This window comes from Anolis carolinensis, chromosome 5, assembly GCF_035594765.1.
Source record: "Anolis carolinensis isolate JA03-04 chromosome 5, rAnoCar3.1.pri, whole genome shotgun sequence".
Classification (NCBI taxonomy): domain Eukaryota; kingdom Metazoa; phylum Chordata; class Lepidosauria; order Squamata; family Dactyloidae; genus Anolis; species Anolis carolinensis.
The window spans coordinates 139306888-139325547 of record NC_085845.1 but is presented as its reverse complement, the minus strand read 5'-3'; the positions used below and the strand labels follow the sequence as shown (position 1 = coordinate 139325547).

Below are 18660 nucleotides of genomic sequence, written 5' to 3'. Positions count from 1 at the left end.
TAATAATAATACAGTAGTCCTAGTTTCTTTTCACATACCTTTTATAGACAGTATAACCGCACCCAACCCCGTATTTCGAAAGACTTTCTTGGGTTCATGAGCTTTTTCTCTATATCTTCCTTGCTTCACTTTCACTCCTTTTTGACAGGTAGAAATTAAATTTGAGTTTTCCATTATTTGAACATGGGGCATCTCTTAACCTGCTTTTTCTAAGGGGTCCTATACAAACTAGATTGGTGAATAAATTACTGTAATAATTTTTTTCTTGTCAGGAGCAACTTGAGAAACTGCAAGTTGCTTCTGGTGTGAGAGAATTGACTGTCTGCAAGGACGTTTCCTAGGGTGCAGCTGGATGTTTTGATGTTTTTTACTAGCCTTGTGGGAGGTTTCTCTCATGCCCTGCATGGGGAGTTGGAGCTGACAGAGGGAGCTCACCTGCTCTCCAGGATTCAAACTGCTGACCTGTCGGTCAGCAGTCCTGCTGGCACAAGGGTTTAACCCATTGCACCACTGTGAGCTCTGTAATAATAGTTATTATAATAATATAATAATTCTTTATTTGTATCCCGCTTTTCTCCCACAAAAGGACCCAAAGCGACTTACAACATATTAAAAGCAATACAAGTCCAAGACAATCAGCATATATAACACATAAAACCATCTATAAAATAAAACATAAATAAGCATTTAAAACCAAATATAGTATTGTAGAATCTTGTATAGTTAAATATATAGAGAGAATTTAGTTTAAAATTCTAACATGGCCATTGTTCCTTAATGACTAGTTACGAAAGCTTTGATTTCTCTTTCCAACCTCATCATCGCTGGCTCTGTTACATTTTGTGTTAATCTGAGGGGCTGCTGGTACTTGTACAGTCATGAAATTATCATCCCGACAGATGGTCATTAGTGAATAGGGTATATCCATCTAAAACGATTTCTCTTCCATCACGGAGAGATGTCAGGGCAGCCAGCTGAGTCATTAAAAATTAACCTCATTTTATGACCTTAAAAAAAACAGGTATGTGGCACCAGAAAAGTTGTTCAGGATGTATAAGGCAGTTTCAAGTATAGGATGGAAATGAAAACAGCAAGATCCCATGTCCAATACATGTGGTGGATTTGTGAAAAGGCTAAAAGGTTCTGGGTGCAACTGCATACTTTGATGCAGAGAATGTTTAAAAAAGTATATAATTAAGATTAAATCTGGTTTGTCAGGGAGTTGTGCTTAAACAACTAAAAAAGAACCATGGAAGGGTATTGAAGTGTACGATTACTGCAGCAAAACTGTTTTCTGCCCAAAGATGGAAATGGGTAAAGAAGAATGGTCGTCAAAGTGAATGAACTGGCAGAAATGGATAAATTACTGATTTTAATTGGAGAAAATAAGTACTCGAGTATAAGCCTAGTTTTTCAGCTCTTTTTTTAAGATTGAAAAAGCCCCCCTCGGCTTATACTCGAGTGAGGGCCCTGGTTGGCTTATATTTGGGTCAGCTTATACTCGAGAATATATGGTACATTTATTATTTTTCTCTATTATTATTGGTATTACATTTATTATTTTTATCTATTGTTGCTACTATTACATTTTATTTTACTCTGTTTTATTATTATTATTATTAATACATTTATTATTTCACTCTGATCTTATTATTATTATTATTATTATTATTATTGCATTTATTATTTTACTCTATTATTACTTGTATTATTTTCCTGTATTTATTTATTATTATTATTACATGTATTATTTTACTTTATTATTAAAAGGATACATAAGCACATTTACATTGAAGAAGATGAGAATAATGATTTGATCAGAGTTGGGCAGTCTTATCTTAAATTTGAGCTTTATGTAAATATTCAAAAACATTTAACCTACTGATGCCTCAATTAATGTAATTTTATTGGTATCTCTATTTTTATTTCTGAAATTTACCACCCTCGGCTTATACTGGAGTCAATGTTTTCCCAGGTTTTTTGTGGTAAAATTAGGTACCTCGGCTTATATTTGGGTCGGCTTATACTCGAGTATATACAGTAGTAACATTTTTCAAAGATTGAAAACCTCAAGTAGACTTTTTGAGAAAAAAAAATGAATAGATTTCAGGTTTTGAAAATTAGCATGACTTGATTATTGGAAGATAGGTAAGAGATGAGATATAGCCATACTAGATAGATAGATAGATAGATAGATAGATAGATAGATAGATAGATAGATAGATAGCCTCAGAAATAAAATACAGAAGACACTTTTATATTCTTACTTCTTCCTGTTCTTTAAATTCCTTGCATTTGCTATACTGTATTGTATATTTTTCATCTTTTTATTTGTGTTTTTTTAATGTTTAATGTGTGTAGACAATCTTGAGTTATGTTGTTCTTACCCAAGTAAAGACTTTCACTTTGAAGGGAAAGAGTTCTAGGTAATGTTATGGGCAGATGGAGTTCTAGATGTTTTCTGCACATACGTTATGTCTATTTTTGCAATTTCCAAATTGTTTGGAAACAGTTTCTAAAATGTTTGGAAACAGAGGAAGGACTAAAAAAATGTTTAAAAGACTGAAGAAGATTGTTTATTCCTAAGAGAAGAACATGAAGTTCTTATCTTAGTGATTTTATACAGTTTTATTCATTTATGTATAATGAGGCATTGAATTTTTGCCTAGACGTATGATGTATGCTGTTTTGAGTCCCCCATGGGGTGAGAAGAGCGGGATGGAAATGAAGTAAATAAATAAATAAATTTTAAAGCGTGAGTGATGTCGCTTCTGGGGAAATAAGGCACAGAGCAAATAGTTGGCTTGTGAGAAATAACAATTTTAAATTATTCAGTAGATTTTTTATTAAAAGTTGTCGCCATATGCCTTATTTGAGAAACATATGCACAGTTTGCAGAAATTATTCAATTTCAACTGGACTTGTGTATCAAGGAGACATAGCATAAAGTTTTCCCAGGTTGGACTATGCCACATCTTCCTGTTCACTGTTGTCCTGCCATCTTACCCCAGCAAATAGATGCATAATGGCCAAGGAAAGACAGAGCTGCTAAGGAGAATGCATCCATATTCTGAGAGCTGAATTAACAACAATGATTCACAACACTGTTGTGCATTCAGCTTTCAGAACATAGGCAGATGATTTTTGGACTCTTAGTTGTCAAGAGACTATAGGAAAACGATAATGTCAAGACCTTGACCCACCTTGAGCCACGAGGAGAGGTAGATAAGAAATAAAATGACTATTACTACTACTACTACTACTATTGCAAGAAGGGTAGGCTTTTCCCCTCTCCACCATTAAAAAAAAATACGTGAGAAGCCATGTGAAACTGTAATTTAGACTTAATACCAGTGTATGCCACTAATGGAATGGGAGCCTTAATTTTCTAATTTTCAGAGTTACAACAGTTTTTCAAGATACCTTATCCTTGTAGATACAACACTTTTGAAAATATTTGCCTTCCCTTAACATACTTAAGCCCTTTGAAATTACCACCGTCCTTTGCTGAAATGTTGCTGTAACCTTCATGTGTGATGTGTTTTGTAATGGTTCCAGTGTTGGAAAAGAACAGATATTGTGTTCTTTGTGTTTGCCTGCTTGTGTGTTTGCTTGTTTGTTAACCTTCTGAAATAGTAACGAAGGGTACAACTATGCTGAAACTGCATTACAGTAGAGTCTCACTTATCCAAGCCTCGCTTATCCAAGCTTCTGGATTATCCAAGCCATTTTTGTAGTCAATGTTTTCAATATATCGTGATATTTTGGTGCTAAATTCATAAATACAGTAATTACAGCATAACATTACTGTGTATTGAACTACTTTTTCTGTCAAATTTGTTGTAAAACATGATGTTTTGGTGCTTGTCAAGGACAGAACGCCACAAGATAAAAGATAACAGAGTTTATTGGAGTTACAGCACTCGAAATGCCCGTAAAAGACAAGGGCTAGGCAAACACTAGCCTAAAAAGTAAAAAGGGGCAAGAAAAACGTTCAAAAGATAAACCGGATTAAACCGGAGTTTAATCCGGGTAAAATCAAAACAGCTTGCTTCAGCCTGAGAACAAACAAAACAGAAGCTGGTGAACAAAGAGTTCAAAGGAATACAACTAATTGGCAGCAGATGCTTCTCTGCTGCCAAAACTATGTTCTGAGTAACTTTAAAGGTTACTCCTCCACACAGCAGACAGATTCCCGATACAAACTCAGCAGACGAGGGCTTAGCAGTCAGCGAGGTCCCAAATCCGTTCCGAAGGTCGTAAGGTAGATGCAGACGTTTGTAGTTCACCAGGTCCAATACAGGTAGGAGTGTCCGAAGCCGTAGTCAAGCAGTCCGTATGTCCAGTACAAGCAGATGGCGTCCGTCAAGAAGACGACGGAAGGTCAAAGCTATTAAGATTAAGCAGAGGTTGCACAACAAAACCCCACACAATTCCTCCCGCCGTCTGAGCCCAATGTCCGAGATAACTTACGTAGTCAGCAAACGAAACACACCCGTCTTCAGGAAACTTCCCACACAGATCCCAAGCGTTCGTCCAGATTACCTTGCCCAACGCAATTTGCTATTGCTCCCAAACCCCATTTTATGCCAGTTACAAGTCCTCATCACTATCAGCTGCCCTCCTTAGCCCGGGCGTTTCCTCATCACTTTCCTCATCAGAGCTGGAACACCTCTGACTACGCCCCACAGCATCCCCAGCTGTGGATCCCGTCCCATCCCTCCAGCTTGCCCATGGATCTAATCCTGAAGGTCCCCAATCGCCTTCCATTCTATCATTGCCAGTGGCACCCAAATCCTCCCTTACACGAGTCCATTCCATATCATCTTCTTCCGAGCTAACCATCTCTTCCTCCATTCTCTCAGTAAACCCTTCAAAATCATCCTCGTCAGATGGTTCTGCAAAGATATCTCGCAGCCGCTTTCTTTCTCGCTCCTCGAGAGTATCTGACTCTCGAGGAGTCTTACGCCCACGTCTCCCAGTAGCAGAGCCATGAGGCTCAACCATAACACTGCTTAATTTGTAAAATCATAACCTAATTTGATGTTTAATAGGCTTTTCCTTAATCCTTCCTTATTATCCAAGATATTCGCTTATCCAAGCTTCTGCCGGCCCTTTTAGCTTGGATAAGTGAGACTCTACTGTATATGGTCAGTGTAGGCTCATATAATGCAGTTTGACTACATTGAACTACATTATATATATAGCATATAATGTCACTATTAGCCTCTGAGGTCTTCACTAGAGGCATTGTTGATTAGCCTGGAATCACAGACCTCATCCCAGTGTGTTAAACACATACATATCTTTTTCTTTCTATCTTTCTAGATGCTGTATGTAGAGACAGGATGTACTAATCTGTAGACTCAAGAGATATCCTCCAGGAAAATTCACATAATTTTAAACTAGACTAAATTCTGTCTTAATTGGTTCAATTTATCATTTTATTGTTCTGTAAGGGATATTGCAAAGAAACTTTTGCCATTTTTGCACTCTTGGCCACTCGGATAATGAATGATTTTGGAACAGACAGGATATTAACTTGCATCTTCTCTCATGGCTGTATGCTGTGACACACCAATAGTTCAATGATGTGAGCAGCATAGAAAACATGATAATGGCAGTGGAGCAAGCCCTACTGGTATCAAGGTCTATGATAAGACCAGAAGCAGTATGTATCCTAAGGCGTCCCCATGGAAAACACGAATCCGAGGGCACTAGTAGCAACCTGATTCTGCTCAACACATACATACGCATACACACCCTAAGCCGGAAAAATAGATAGAATAGCTTTTATCTTCTGTAAATGGAAAAGCAAATTGCACAATAACATATGCATTTCCTTTTGATGTAATTGAGGACTATAGTGAACAGAACATTTTATTCTTGCAGCAATACTCCATTTACATTACTTGTCAACTTGCTAGCTCACCCTACTTCATGGTGATTTACTTTAAAATTATTCCACTTTAGGAAAGAGAAAGCAGTTGGCCTCAATTTGAGAGTGAGAGGCTCATTAGAGTCCACATTTTATCTGCCTGTGTATTCTTATTGGATTACATTTACTCTGAGAGAGAAAAGTGATGCCTGGTTTCACAGTTGCAATCCACATTGGTCTAAGCCAGTGTAAGGCAGAGGGATTAAAAAAACCCTTTTCTGGTGGATTTATCATTGATTTGGAAGCCCTACTGTAGACAATAAGGGGGGCGGGCAGATTCAAGGAAGATATTATTAGTCAGAAAGAAAGAAAAAGGGGTGAGGATGTAATGTATTTCTAATTTGTCATTGGTCTTCTGTGTTATTTGCTATCTTAGAAAATACTATTTGCAGATTGTGAACACTTTCCTCACTTTCTTCACTTTGCAAAGAAAGGCAATAATTGATTATTGTTATTACTCAAGCAATACTTTTGTTCTCAGTTGTCCAGTGTTTCAGGGATAAACTGAATTGAAATGCTACCATTCTTTCAGACCAGGATATGGGATTATAATTCTTCTTTGATGGAGAGAAAAGGAAGTAGTCAAAGTCAAGCAATGACCCAACAAAAAGTTATATGTTTTCCAATCCAGTTCAAAGGAGATATTCCTTTCTGATAATTTACTTGATCTTAATCTTACAGTTACCACTGGAGCCTTATGTTGGCCCTAGATTTTTTATTTATTTATTTATTATTCAGACTTATATGCCGCCACTCCCCTACGGCTCGGGGCAGCTTACAGGAACAGGCTAAGATTTAATGTTCCGTCCCCCAGGACGATGGTTTGCCTTACCTATTGGTCGTTTGTTTGTTTTCCCTCCTTTACATTTTGTTTCAGCCTCTGGCTGCAAAAGCCCAGGAAAAGTGGCTTGGAGTCTGCAAGAGCTGGCTGCAGTTTTCTTTGCAATGATTGGTCAAAGAGTACAACATCTTAGGACCGCCCTTTTTTACCAGGGTCTAGTCTCCATTTTGGAGCCTCATTTTGGCTATAGTCTTCCAACGTGCTGCAGCTGTGCAAAGCTAACTGGGACAAATCATCCTCAAAACCAGGCCAATCTAAGCCTATCCAAATTAGATAAGTATTGAATTATGCTGATCTGGAATAGAAAATCTAGTTAGAGGAGCAAGGTTATTCCGTCGCTTCTAGAACTAATCTTTGCTGTAAAGATAGGGAAGGAAAGAGTTTCTCCTTCTAATATAGACAGCGTGATTAGGGTGTAGTGGTTTTATAATCACTTTTGCCTTCTGGAACCAGGGATAATTCTGTAACTAAAACCTATAGAAATTTGTTTCTGTAACTTTAAGATCTGTGCCAAGTTTACAACTTTGTATGAATAAACATCCTTTTTTTTTTGAAGTTTTCCAGACTCAGTCGTTCAATATTTTTAGGACAGCTTATAGGGATTTGCAGTTCGCCCGGATAAAGGACGGCACGTTTCAGCTTTATAGTTTTCTTTTTTTTTATTGTCTGGCGGACGGCACAGTTTTGAGGGCGATCAGCGGTTTTTCCGCTTGAGCTAGCTTGCACGGCTTTATTGTTTTTTACAGTTTAGGAAGTTTTAGTATAGGCTGCGGCTTTTCCGCCTGGGCTCAGTCTGCATACCTAAAGACTCTACCAGCGTCCGAGTCAGTGGAGCCCGCTCTCAGACCTGAAGGAGTCAAATAGTGGGGCTCTATTTCCTTGCTATTTGGCTCGCGTGTGCGCACGTGGCCCAGTGGCTTTCTGGGTTTGCACAGGCTGTGCAGTTCCCAGCAACGTCCAGGGCTCCCTCGGCGGTAGATCTCGAGCCGCAGAGCTCCAGCGACAGTTCTTTGGCTGGCTCTGAGGCGTGGAGCCCACCAGAACCAGGCCAGAACCTGGACAGGCCTGGCAAGGCTGCTGCGAGTTCGGCCAGAGCACTCAACCGGCTTTGACAGCCTCTTCATCAGGAGTTCGGCCGGAGCACTCGGCCGGCTTTGACCTGCCTCTTCATCTCCCAGCCATCAGGATTTCGGCCGGAGCACTCGGCCGGCAGCGCTTGCCACTTCGTCCTTCTGAGTGACCTTCATTTACAGTGTTTCTTCACCCCTCCTCTCCAGTTCCAGCTTCAGTGCCCTTTCGGTGGTAGGCCCCGAGCCACGGTGCACGTAGGGTTTGCAAATTTGGCAAAGTCGTCATTTTGGCAGCTTGAGTCAGTTGAGCAAAGGAGATCCCCTCCTTCCTTTCTCAAGGAAGGTAGCAAGTGGTAACTGACCACCAGTTGTCATGTTGCAGTTTGTCCGCCAAAGTTTGGCACCAAAGGTTCTTTCTTTTGCAAAGTAGATTTTTAAGTGTTGAATCTTGTCGTACATTGTGCTATTCATATTGCTTTGTGTTCGTATAATTTAACTTGCTGTAAGGGTCATAATGTCTGTGCAATCTCAAAGGGGTGCAGATGGTAAACCTACTTCTCAAGTTGAAGGCAGGGAGGATAGGCCTCAAAGAGTTAAACACCCCTCAGCCAAGTTACTAGCCCAACTTGAGGAGGAAAAAGAACTCCTCCATGTGAAGTTGGAATCAACATGGGAGCGCATAACAATAATGATAACCAGAATAGAGAGCATAGATGCTTCAAAGGTACCATCGTTTTTAAGGTTAGACCTGGAAAAAACCTTTAGTCTCTGGAAGCGTTTGGCAGCAAAGGTAGTCCAAGTTGCTGAACGCATTAATAGAAAGGACACAGAGCCAGAAATAGTGGATTTCCTAGTCGATACTAGAGAGAAAGAAGATAGGGTGAGGGTCACTCTGGATGCCCTAGAGGCCAGTTCCCCATCGGTACAGCCAAGGGCTGGGCCCAGGGAAGGACAGTCCCCTTTGGGTAGCCTGAAGTCTGGTTGTTCTAGCCAGGCATCTGATTTGAGGGAGCGCGCTTTGTTCGACTGCAGCCGTTCCAACAGGTCTTCCGCTGCTGGAAGTGCCATCTCCTCCCTAGCTGCCCTTCGCATCAAGGAGGCTGCACGTCTGGAGCTGCAGAGTAAAGTGGCGGGGGCGGAGGCTGATGCTAAGGCAGCTGATCTCACCCTTCCCTTTAAAGAAGAAGAGCAACGACTGCAAATAGAACAGGCCCTTAGACAAAGCGAAATGCAAATAGAACAGGCTCGTATAGAGATGCTTAGAATAAAGATGGATGCCGCTGCCAAAAGGGTAAGGGCTGAGACTTTGGCCAAAGCCCTAATTGAGCCACTCACAGAAGAAAATGTAAGCCAGTTACCAATACAGGATCCTTCTGCCAAAGTGTTTGCGCACCTCGGCAGCATGAACAGCCAGTTTTCGGATGAGGAACAGGAAGACTTGTCTCCTTACCCAGAGCAGGGCCCCAAAGTCGCCTTTGAGTTTCCTGCAGAGCAGAGCGTCATAGCGGGGAGCTCACCCTTGCTCGAGCTACCTGTGCCGCCTGCTAAAACCCTAGGTCAGTCAATCAGGGCCTCAAGGCCGAGTGCTAATTGGCCCCTACAGACAGCTGCACAGGGAGCCATCGATTCGTCAGCGGTCGATGTCATCCCTCCAAGAGGCCAAAGGTTGACGCAAGGTGGGAGTCCACTCCACAACAGCAAACTCCTCACTTGTTCCCTTCGACGCCAGAGTCCCAGCTTGTCTCCATCATCAGAAGCCCCAGAAGAGATCTTAAGGACAAGGGTGTCGAAAAGTTTTCGGACAAGCCTGAGGAATTTCTTCTCTGGAAGGCCACCTTCCAGAGAGCAATCAGAGACTTAAAGTTATTGCCTGAGGAAGAACTGACTCTTCTGGCTGCATGGTTGGGCCCAGCCTCATCCTCACAAGTTAAGAAGATCTACGCAGCCCACATAGCCGATCCCGACAAAGCCCTGGAAAAGGCCTGGGCCAGGTTGCAGCAGAGGTATGGGGCCAGCACAGAGATTGAAGCATCTCTTATGGACAAGCTCCAAAGGTTCCCAGCTTTAAAACTCAAAGACTTCAAACTCTTGTGGGACCTCAGCAATCTCCTTACGGAATTAGAGTCGGCCAAGGAGAATCCAGAACTGCCCGGTTTGAGGTGCCTCGATCAGCACCTGTCCCAGAGGCAGATCTTGACCAAGCTGCCCTTCACTTTGCAAGAACGCTGGGGACAGGAGGTCTTCAACTACAAGGAGGCCCACTCCCAGGCTTCCCCTCCATTTTCTCATTTGGTCCAGTTCATCACCAGGGCGGCCAGAGAAAGGAATGATCCACAGACGGGCCTCCCCACCTTATACCAAGGGACCCAGCCAGAGAAGGCACCTAAAGTGGAGAAAAAACCATCCAGAGAGGCCAAAAGACCGGTTAGTGTTAAGGCTGTTGAAACTCAGCACAGGGCCAACGAATCCAAGTCAGAGGTGAAGGAGGTGCTCTGCCCCATTCACCAAAAGCCTCACAGTTTAGCCAACTGCCGGGAATTTGGCAAGAAGCCTTATAAAGAAAGACAACAGATTGTTCAGAAGCTGGGCATATGTTTTAGATGCTGTGGAGCAACTCTTCACTTTGCATCCAACTGCAAAGAGGACGTCAAATGCGCAAGGTGTAACAGCCTTAAGCATTGCACCGCGATGCACAACTCTGACGCTGTCTCCCACGCCAAAGGGGACACATTTTCCAAAGAAGGGTCATCTACTGAAGCCACCAACACGCAGGCCGCGTCACGAATGCAGGAGGATGCTCCATCGGTCGCCTGCACTGAACTATGCTCTGACGCGCACCAGTTCAGAGTCTGCCATCCCATCTGCCTAGCAGATGTATATCCAGCCAGAAGACCTTGGCTTAAAAAGAGACTTTACGTGGCTTTGGATTCACAAAGCGACGCCTCCCTGGCGACTCCAGAGTTCTTCCAACTGTTTGACATAAAAACCCAGACGGTTGACTACACCATGTCCACCTGTGTAGGGAAGAAGAAGTTGCAGGGTCGCATAGCATCCGGCTTTGTTGTCTCCTCTTGTGACCAGAAGAGACTGTTCGAGTTACCAGACCTCATTGAGTGTTCCTCTATTCCCCGGAACAAAAGGCAGATTGTCACCAGAGAAGTCGTGGAAGCCCATCCTCACTTGCGAAGGCTGAAGAACGCCTTTCCTGCTTTCCGTCCAGATGTGGACATTGCCCTTCTACTTGGTGCGGACTGCCCGAACTTGTTCTATGTGAACGACCAAGTTAAGGGACCTCCAGGGGCGCCCATTGCTCAGCTGCTACCACTAGGCTGGACAGTTACAGGCCCAGTGTGCATAAATAGGATGCACCCTCCATCGTCGGTGGGCACTCATCAAGCGCACGTGCTTCAAGGCAGTCGCCCCACACTAATGCATAGCTGTTTGAGTCATATCTCGGTCTATTGTCAGGGGATAACACCAGAATATTCTTCCATCTTTGAAGTCTCCGAAAGGGATGAAACTACAGCGCTTTCCAAAGATGAACAGAGGTTTTTAGAGATCATGAACTCTCAAGTTTCCCGGAGTCCAGAGGGAAATTGGATAGCCCCTCTGCCTTTTAAAGCAGAAAAACCCACTTTGCCAAACAACAGGCATGTGGCAGAAAAAAGACTCTGGTCACTGAAGAAGAAGATGCAGAAAGACCCCAAGGTAAAAGAGCAAATCGTTGGCTTTATGGAAGACATATTCCAAAGTAACTACGCCGAGGTCTCTGATCAAAGTGGGGTCAATGAAGAACATTGGTTCCTGCCTTTCCATAAAGTCACACATCCCCAAAAGCCTGATAAAGTTCGAATTGTATTCGATGCCAGTGCCACATGCCAAGGCATTTCTCTTAATAATGTTTTGCTAAAGGGACCAGATCTTTTAAACAGTTTGCTCGGAGTCATCTTGAGATTTAGAGAGAAAGAGTTTGCTGTTATTGCAGACATCCACAAGATGTTTTACGCCTTTTTAGTTCGTCCTGATCATCGCAGGTACCTCAAGTTCTTGTGGTACGCGGACACTCAAAATTTGTGTGACGTTCGGGTTTTTCAGATGCGCGTACATGTCTTTGGAAATACCCCGTCTCCAGCTGTTGCGAACTACTGCCTCAAAAGAACCGCAGATGAGTTTGGGCACCAGTTCAGTCCAGAAGTCGCCAGCATAGTTAACCACAACTTCTACGTGGATGATCTTCTGGTTTCGTTTGACTCCGTTCATCAAGCCATCCAAATAGTGCACGAGGTGCAGGCTTTGTTAAAAGGTGCCAACATTCGCCTGCACAAACTATTATCCAACAGCAGACAAATCTTGCAAGCCTTTCCCTCCGAAGACTTAGCGGAAAGCAATGTTCATGAGTTATTCAAAGGGTTAAGCTCCCAGTCTAGTTTAGGACTTCTCTGGGATGTAAAATCGGACAATCTTTCGTTAAGAGCATCTAAATTTCAGTTTGTGAACACTAAGAGACAGATGCTTTCCGCCATCAATGGGATATTTGATCCCTTAGGCATAGCTGCTCCTGTCCTGATCACTGCTAAACTTCTGTTCAGACAGGTGATCCAAGAAAAAATAGGATGGGACCAAGAGCTGTCTCAATCAATAAAAACAGCTTGGTCAAACTGGACTGCCCAAGCTGAAGGCCTGGAAACCATCACAGTTCCCCGAAAATTTGTGCCCTGCAAGGTAATGATAGAACCCACCACAGAACTTCACATCTTCTGTGACGCATCTGAGCGAGCTATAGCAGCTGTGGCATACATGCGACAAAAAGACAAAGATTTTTGTCACGCAGGATTCATCATGGCAAAGGCTAAAATAGCTCCTATGGGAACCTCTATACCCCGGCTGGAACTGTGTGCAGCAGTGCTTGCAGTACAGCTATGGCGCATCATACAGCAAGAGATAGGAAACTTGTTCCAGGATGTTTATTTTCACACAGACAGTACAATTGTGCTTGGTTACATTAACAACACGACCAAGAAATTTAAGGTGTATGTGGCTAATAGAATCAACAACATTCTATCCAGTTCTACGCCTAGCCAGTGGCACCATGTCGCCACCAGCGACAACCCAGCTGACATCGCTTCCAGAGGAGCTTCAGCTCAACGAGTGTTAAGTTCAAGTTGGCTGACAGGCCCCAGATGCTTGACCGAAGTCAATTTTCCATCAGCCTTTTCTTCCACCGAAAATACAGAATTGCCCGAGTCCGTTCCAGAGGTGAAAGTTTGCAAGATGACCACAGAAATCAAGATGGGCCAAAGATCTTGCCTGGAACCACACCGTTTTGAACGTTTTTCGGAGTGGCACAGTCTTCTTAGAGCAGTTGCTAGGCTTATACATCGTTTAGCTTGCAAAGATAGTGAGCCTTTACAGGTCCAGGATATGATAAAGGCTAAGAGCGTCATATTCAAGTCAGTGCAGAGATCTGTTTTCAAGCAGGAAATAGCTAGGCTAGAGCAAGGGCTCAACATCCCTAATCAAAGTCTTCTAAATGAGTTAAACCCATTTCTAGACAAGGAGGGTATTTTGAGAGTTGGAGGAAGGTTAGCCAAGGCTAAACTCAAGGTGTGCATAAAAAACCCCTCATCATACCCCCTAATAGTCACACTGCATTGCTGCTCGTTCGGCATCACCATGAAAGGATCCATCATCAGGGTAGAACTCTAACTGAGACAGCCCTTAGAAATGAAGGTCTGTGGGTAGTTAATGCCAAAAGGTTGGTCAACAGTTGTATTTTCAAATGTGTTAAATGCAGGCGCCTTAGGCGAAACTGTCAAAGTCAGTTAATGGCAGAACTACCTCAGGATAGGACTTTGACAGACCCACCCTTTTCCCATGTGGGAATCGATGTGTTTGGTCCTTGGGAAATTGTTACCAGAAAAACCAGGGGTGGTGTTGTAAATAATAAAAGATGGGCGGTTTTGTTTACTTGTTTGTCAATACGAGCTGTCCATATAGAGGTTGTAGAGAGAATGGACACTTCATCATTCCTAAATGCCTTGAAAAGGTTTATAGCCCTCAGAGGGCCAATTAAGTCAATCCGGTCAGACTGTGGCACCAATTTTATAGGTGCTACCAAAGAACTTAGCTGTGTGGCTAAGTTTGAGAGGGACACCAAAGTTCGAGACTTCACTAACTGTGAGCAAATTCTTTGGACATTTAATGTTCCCCATGCTTCCCACATGAGTGGAGTTTGGGAGAGGATGATTGGCATTAGTCGCAAGATTCTTAATGCCATGCTTCTTAACCATAAGTTTTTGACTCATGATGTTTTGGTGACACTTATGGCGGAAGTTACCGCAATTATCAACAACCGGCCGCTGGTTCCCCTTACCAGTGACCCTGAGAACTTACAACCACTGACTCCTGCACTTATTTTGACACAAAAGGTGCCAAAATGGAAGGACATCATGTTGCCAGTTCCGGACGGAACTCACCGTGCCCTGTGGAAACAGGTGCAGTCCTTGGCCAACCACTTTTGGAAAAGGTGGAAAGCTGAGTACTTAAGCCAGCTTCAAGCTAGAAGAATCTGGCAAAGCCCACAGGACAACATTGAGGTTGACAACGTTGTGTTGTTAAAGGACAAAGACTCGCCCCATCATGCGTGGCCCATGGGCATTGTATTAAAGACCTTTCCTTGCCCGGACGGTAAGGTCAGGAAAGTTCAATTAAAGACTTGCAACAGAGACAAAGTGTCCATTTTGGACAGACCAATTAGTGACCTCGTGTTGCTTATTGGAGATGTTTAAAGTTCTAGTGTTTGTATTGTCATATGTGCAAAGGTGTTTGTATTTTGGGGTGGTAAATTCCCACATCCTGGGAATTTAAGCGGGGAGTGTTCCGTCCCCCAGGACGATGGTTTGCCTTACCTATTGGTCGTTTGTTTGTTTTCCCTCCTTTACATTTTGTTTCAGCCTCTGGCTGCAAAAGCCCAGGAAAAGTGGCTTGGAGTCTGCAAGAGCTGGCTGCAGTTTTCTTTGCAATGGTTGGTCAAAGAGTACAACATCTTAGGACCGCCCTTTTTTACCAGGGTCTAGTCTCCATTTTGGAGCCTCATTTTGGCTATAGTCTTCCAACGTGCTGCAGCTGTGCAAAGCTAACTGGGACAAATCATCCTCAAAACCAGGCCAATCTAAGCCTATCCAAATTAGATAAGTATTGAATTATGCTGATCTGGAATAGAAAATCTAGTTAGAGGAGCAAGGTTATTCCGTCGCTTCTAGAACTAATCTTTGCTGTAAAGATAGGGAAGGAAAGAGTTTCTCCTTCTAATATAGACAGCGTGATTAGGGTGTAGTGGTTTTATAATCACTTTTGCCTTCTGGAACCAGGGATAATTCTGTAACTAAAACCTATAGAAATTTGTTTCATTTTCTGTAACTTTAAGATCTGTGCCAAGTTTACAACTTTGTATGAATAAACTTCCTTTTTTTTTGAAGTTTTCCAGACTCAGTCGTTCAATATTTTTAGGACAGCTTATAGGGATTTGCAGTTCGCCCGGATAAAGGACAGCACGTTTCAGCTTTATAGTTTTCTTTTTCTTTATTGTCTGGCGGACTGCACATTTAAAACAATTTAAAAATAGCAGTATAACATTTTCTGTCACTGTAGCACAGTTTGAGGCAGGACTTGGTGCTTTCTTCATTTCAGTGTATGGATTTGGAACTAGAAAATTAGCAGCAGTGATAGTAAAGGAGATGTCCTTCAGCATATGAAAATTTCCATGTGTTCAGTGATGGTGCCTTTAAGCCACTATGGATATAGTGTAAATTCCCCAAACTCATTTTAATCCAGACTGGCAATGGCACTAGAACAGTGGTTCTCAACCTGTGGGTCCCCAGATGTTTTGGACTTCAACTCCCAGAAATCCTAACAGCTGGTAAACTAGCTTGGATTTCCGGGAGTTGTAGGCCTAAAAACCTGGGGACTCATAGGTTGAGAACCACTGCATTAGCGGGACGGTGTGGCAGATGTTCATTCCCTCTCCCTCTTTGTTGCAGCGCTGGGAGTTAACTCTATTTCCCACCATCTCTTTGGATCAGATTTTTGGGTTCTTTGAGAGGTTCAATAGAAGTAGGAGAAATGGCTCTGCTTCTTGGTGCTTCCATTGGCTTCTAAGTTATCTTATCATCAACATACTCCAAAATGTATTGTCCTCTTTTCCAGCACCAGATTTAAGTGGAAATGACTTAAAAGTTGTTTTTACATGGTGGCCCACAACCATGTAAACTCAGTTTAACAGCAATATTTAGTTATTATCCGTCATGCATTTAGAATTATTGCTGCACAGATCAAATACAAAAAAGAGTGTATTTAAAATATATTCTTTAAGCCCTCTTGTATTTTTTAAATTGTAGATTGTTACATAAAATGAGCACAAATGGAGTGACTTTTTACCTTTTTTTATTATAGTGGGGCAGTTAGTCAGTGAATATTTAGCTGAACTAAATATTTGGTGCTGCAGGTTCTCAGTTAAATCTAAACCCTTTTCTCTCCCTGCTCTCCACTTTATTTTTGCAGTTAATGAAAGAATTTCCTCTTCTTAGCATGTTCAACATCCATGAAAATTTGCTAGAAGCTCTGCTGGAGTTACAAGCGTATGCAGATGTTCAGGCAGTTTTAGCAAAATATGATGGTGAGTATAAATATCTCTGACTTTGTGAATGTGGAGAGAAGAGAGAACAGCCTCCTATCATGAAATCACTTCTAGTCTTCATCTATAGTCATAATGTCAGCTGATGTTAAGAATTTCTAGGTTTCACCATACAGTTTCATATTCTCCGTAATGTAGAAAACTTGTTGCTGGGGTAGTGTTGGAGAGTAAGTTGATAGATACATAGAAACATAAAAATGGATAGATAACATTCTCCCTCTTTCTTCCATTTTTCTTGGCTGCATAATGCTTTGATTGACTCTAGTAAGAATGAACTTGAAGATGCAAATAGTTCCCAATCTATGAGTCATCTTGGCTTCTTCATATACCTTGTAGGTTCACAAACACTTTCCATCTTGGCATAACAATCTCTTAAGATTAAATGAGAAGTACGTAAATTAGAAATGTACTTTCTTCTTTTTTTTCTACTGATCATATACCCAGATTGTGTCATAAGTCTCCTTGGGGTAATTTTTCAAGGAGAAATGAAGTTCTGCTGGGAGGAAAGAGAGATATTCTCCTCTTACGTGCTAACCATGAAAAACTGGACATGAATAGGGAACATAAGTTTGCTCCTAGCCATTAGGTTTTTTTTCCTCCCGGTTTTACTTTCCCTGGCAGGTTTGTTTTGTCTTTAGTTTTTATTACAAACTACTCAGAGAAATATTGTGTCAGATGGTAGATATTTACTGTAATGAAACAAAGGCATTTTTAGAGGTCTCGTCTAATTCTAGCGTTAGATTAGGAGCTGCAGGTACAGCAGAGGCCTGCATAATACAGTTATTGAGATTTTTGTGTGTGTTTTCCTGTTTAAATAGGCTTAGAGTAGCCTCAGACTACAATATAAATTTGGAAGGAACCCTAAGAATGAGCCATATTTCAGGATGCAGTGCTGGGTCATTAGGCTAGCTGATTTAGTACATCTCTTGTGTGTCAGGTTTCTCTTTGCATCCATATTTGTGAGATGACCTTTGGATCTCTGCCAAGCATCTGATGTAAAATACTTCTCTGGCAAGATCACTATCCATACATTTCTGTATAATCTTACATTGCATAGTGTTCCTCCCCCATTCCCTGTGACCTATTACACAGAAAAACCTAGATTCCTGCAAAATTTGCCCCTGGGGCGTTCTTTCTGAGAGAGCAATCTACATCTGGGCTTCTGTCACCATGCATACTTATTTGCCATTTTTCTATAATTTGTTACTTTTGCTATAGAAGCACTAGGCAAAGTTTCTACAGGGAAAATGTGCCTCTGGGTAGAAATGCAGTTGAGCATAAATTCAGAGATCATGTTAAAGGAGAAAAACATGAGTGACAGTGGATGAACTCCAAAAACATTATAATTTTCTTTGGCAACATGTTGTTCCTGCTACTGGGCCCCCACACATTCCCTTTATCAAGCTATGCAATTGTTAGGTGTGCAATCCAAAACAGAAAATCTACTAGCGCATCATATGCTTTAACATGTGATTTATTGGGCTTTCCGTGGTCTAACAAAATATGTAAGGTGAACAAGACATAAAGTTTAAGTTAGCTCAGATGTGTACATGTCAGTAAAGTTCATGTTGTATTTTCTGGTAACCAAAGTTGTGTATTTGGGAAGGAATTAGTCTTAAATGCCTAAACCAAATGGATCTCTATGTACTGAAAAGCTAATAACAAAGGACATGTTCCAGTCAAGTGCAAAAGAACAATGGCATCACCATCTAGCAATAGTGATACTACAGTGGTATCCAGTATTTGGCAAATGGAACCAGTCAATTATGCAATGCAGCCTGTTGGCTATAATCCCATTATGACTTTCCACTGTAGACAAGATGCTTAAATTGTAGCATCTACCTACGATATATCCAGATAATTTAAATTTATAAGACAGAGCTTTCCAAATATATTATGTTGGTGACATACATTTTAGACATGCAACATTTCATGACACTGTAATTCAGTTCTGCTAGCAAACCAGAGGTTAAACCAACCCTTCATAAGAGATATGGACACATACAGAAATAACAGTATGTATGAGGATACCATATGTCTCATGAAAACCTTTCATTGATATTTTTAAATATATTATTTATAAGATTATAACATACATTTCCAAGATAGTTGTCATTTC

General features: G+C 41.7%; 1 protein-coding gene across 6 annotated transcripts in view; it reads left to right on the top strand.

The window, feature by feature from the left end:
• st7 (suppression of tumorigenicity 7) overlaps positions 1-18660 on the top strand; it is a 131503-nt gene that overhangs the window by 94447 nt on the left and 18396 nt on the right. For all 6 annotated transcript variants that reach the window (XR_010006693.1, XR_010006692.1, XM_008111170.3 and 3 more), the window contains one exon: positions 16409-16523. Coding sequence is in view for 4 of the 6 variants with exons in the window: in XM_008111170.3 (XP_008109377.1) it covers positions 16409-16523 (115 nt within the window). In the remaining 2 variants the exon portion in view is untranslated. The remainder of the gene's footprint in view (positions 1-16408; positions 16524-18660) is intronic.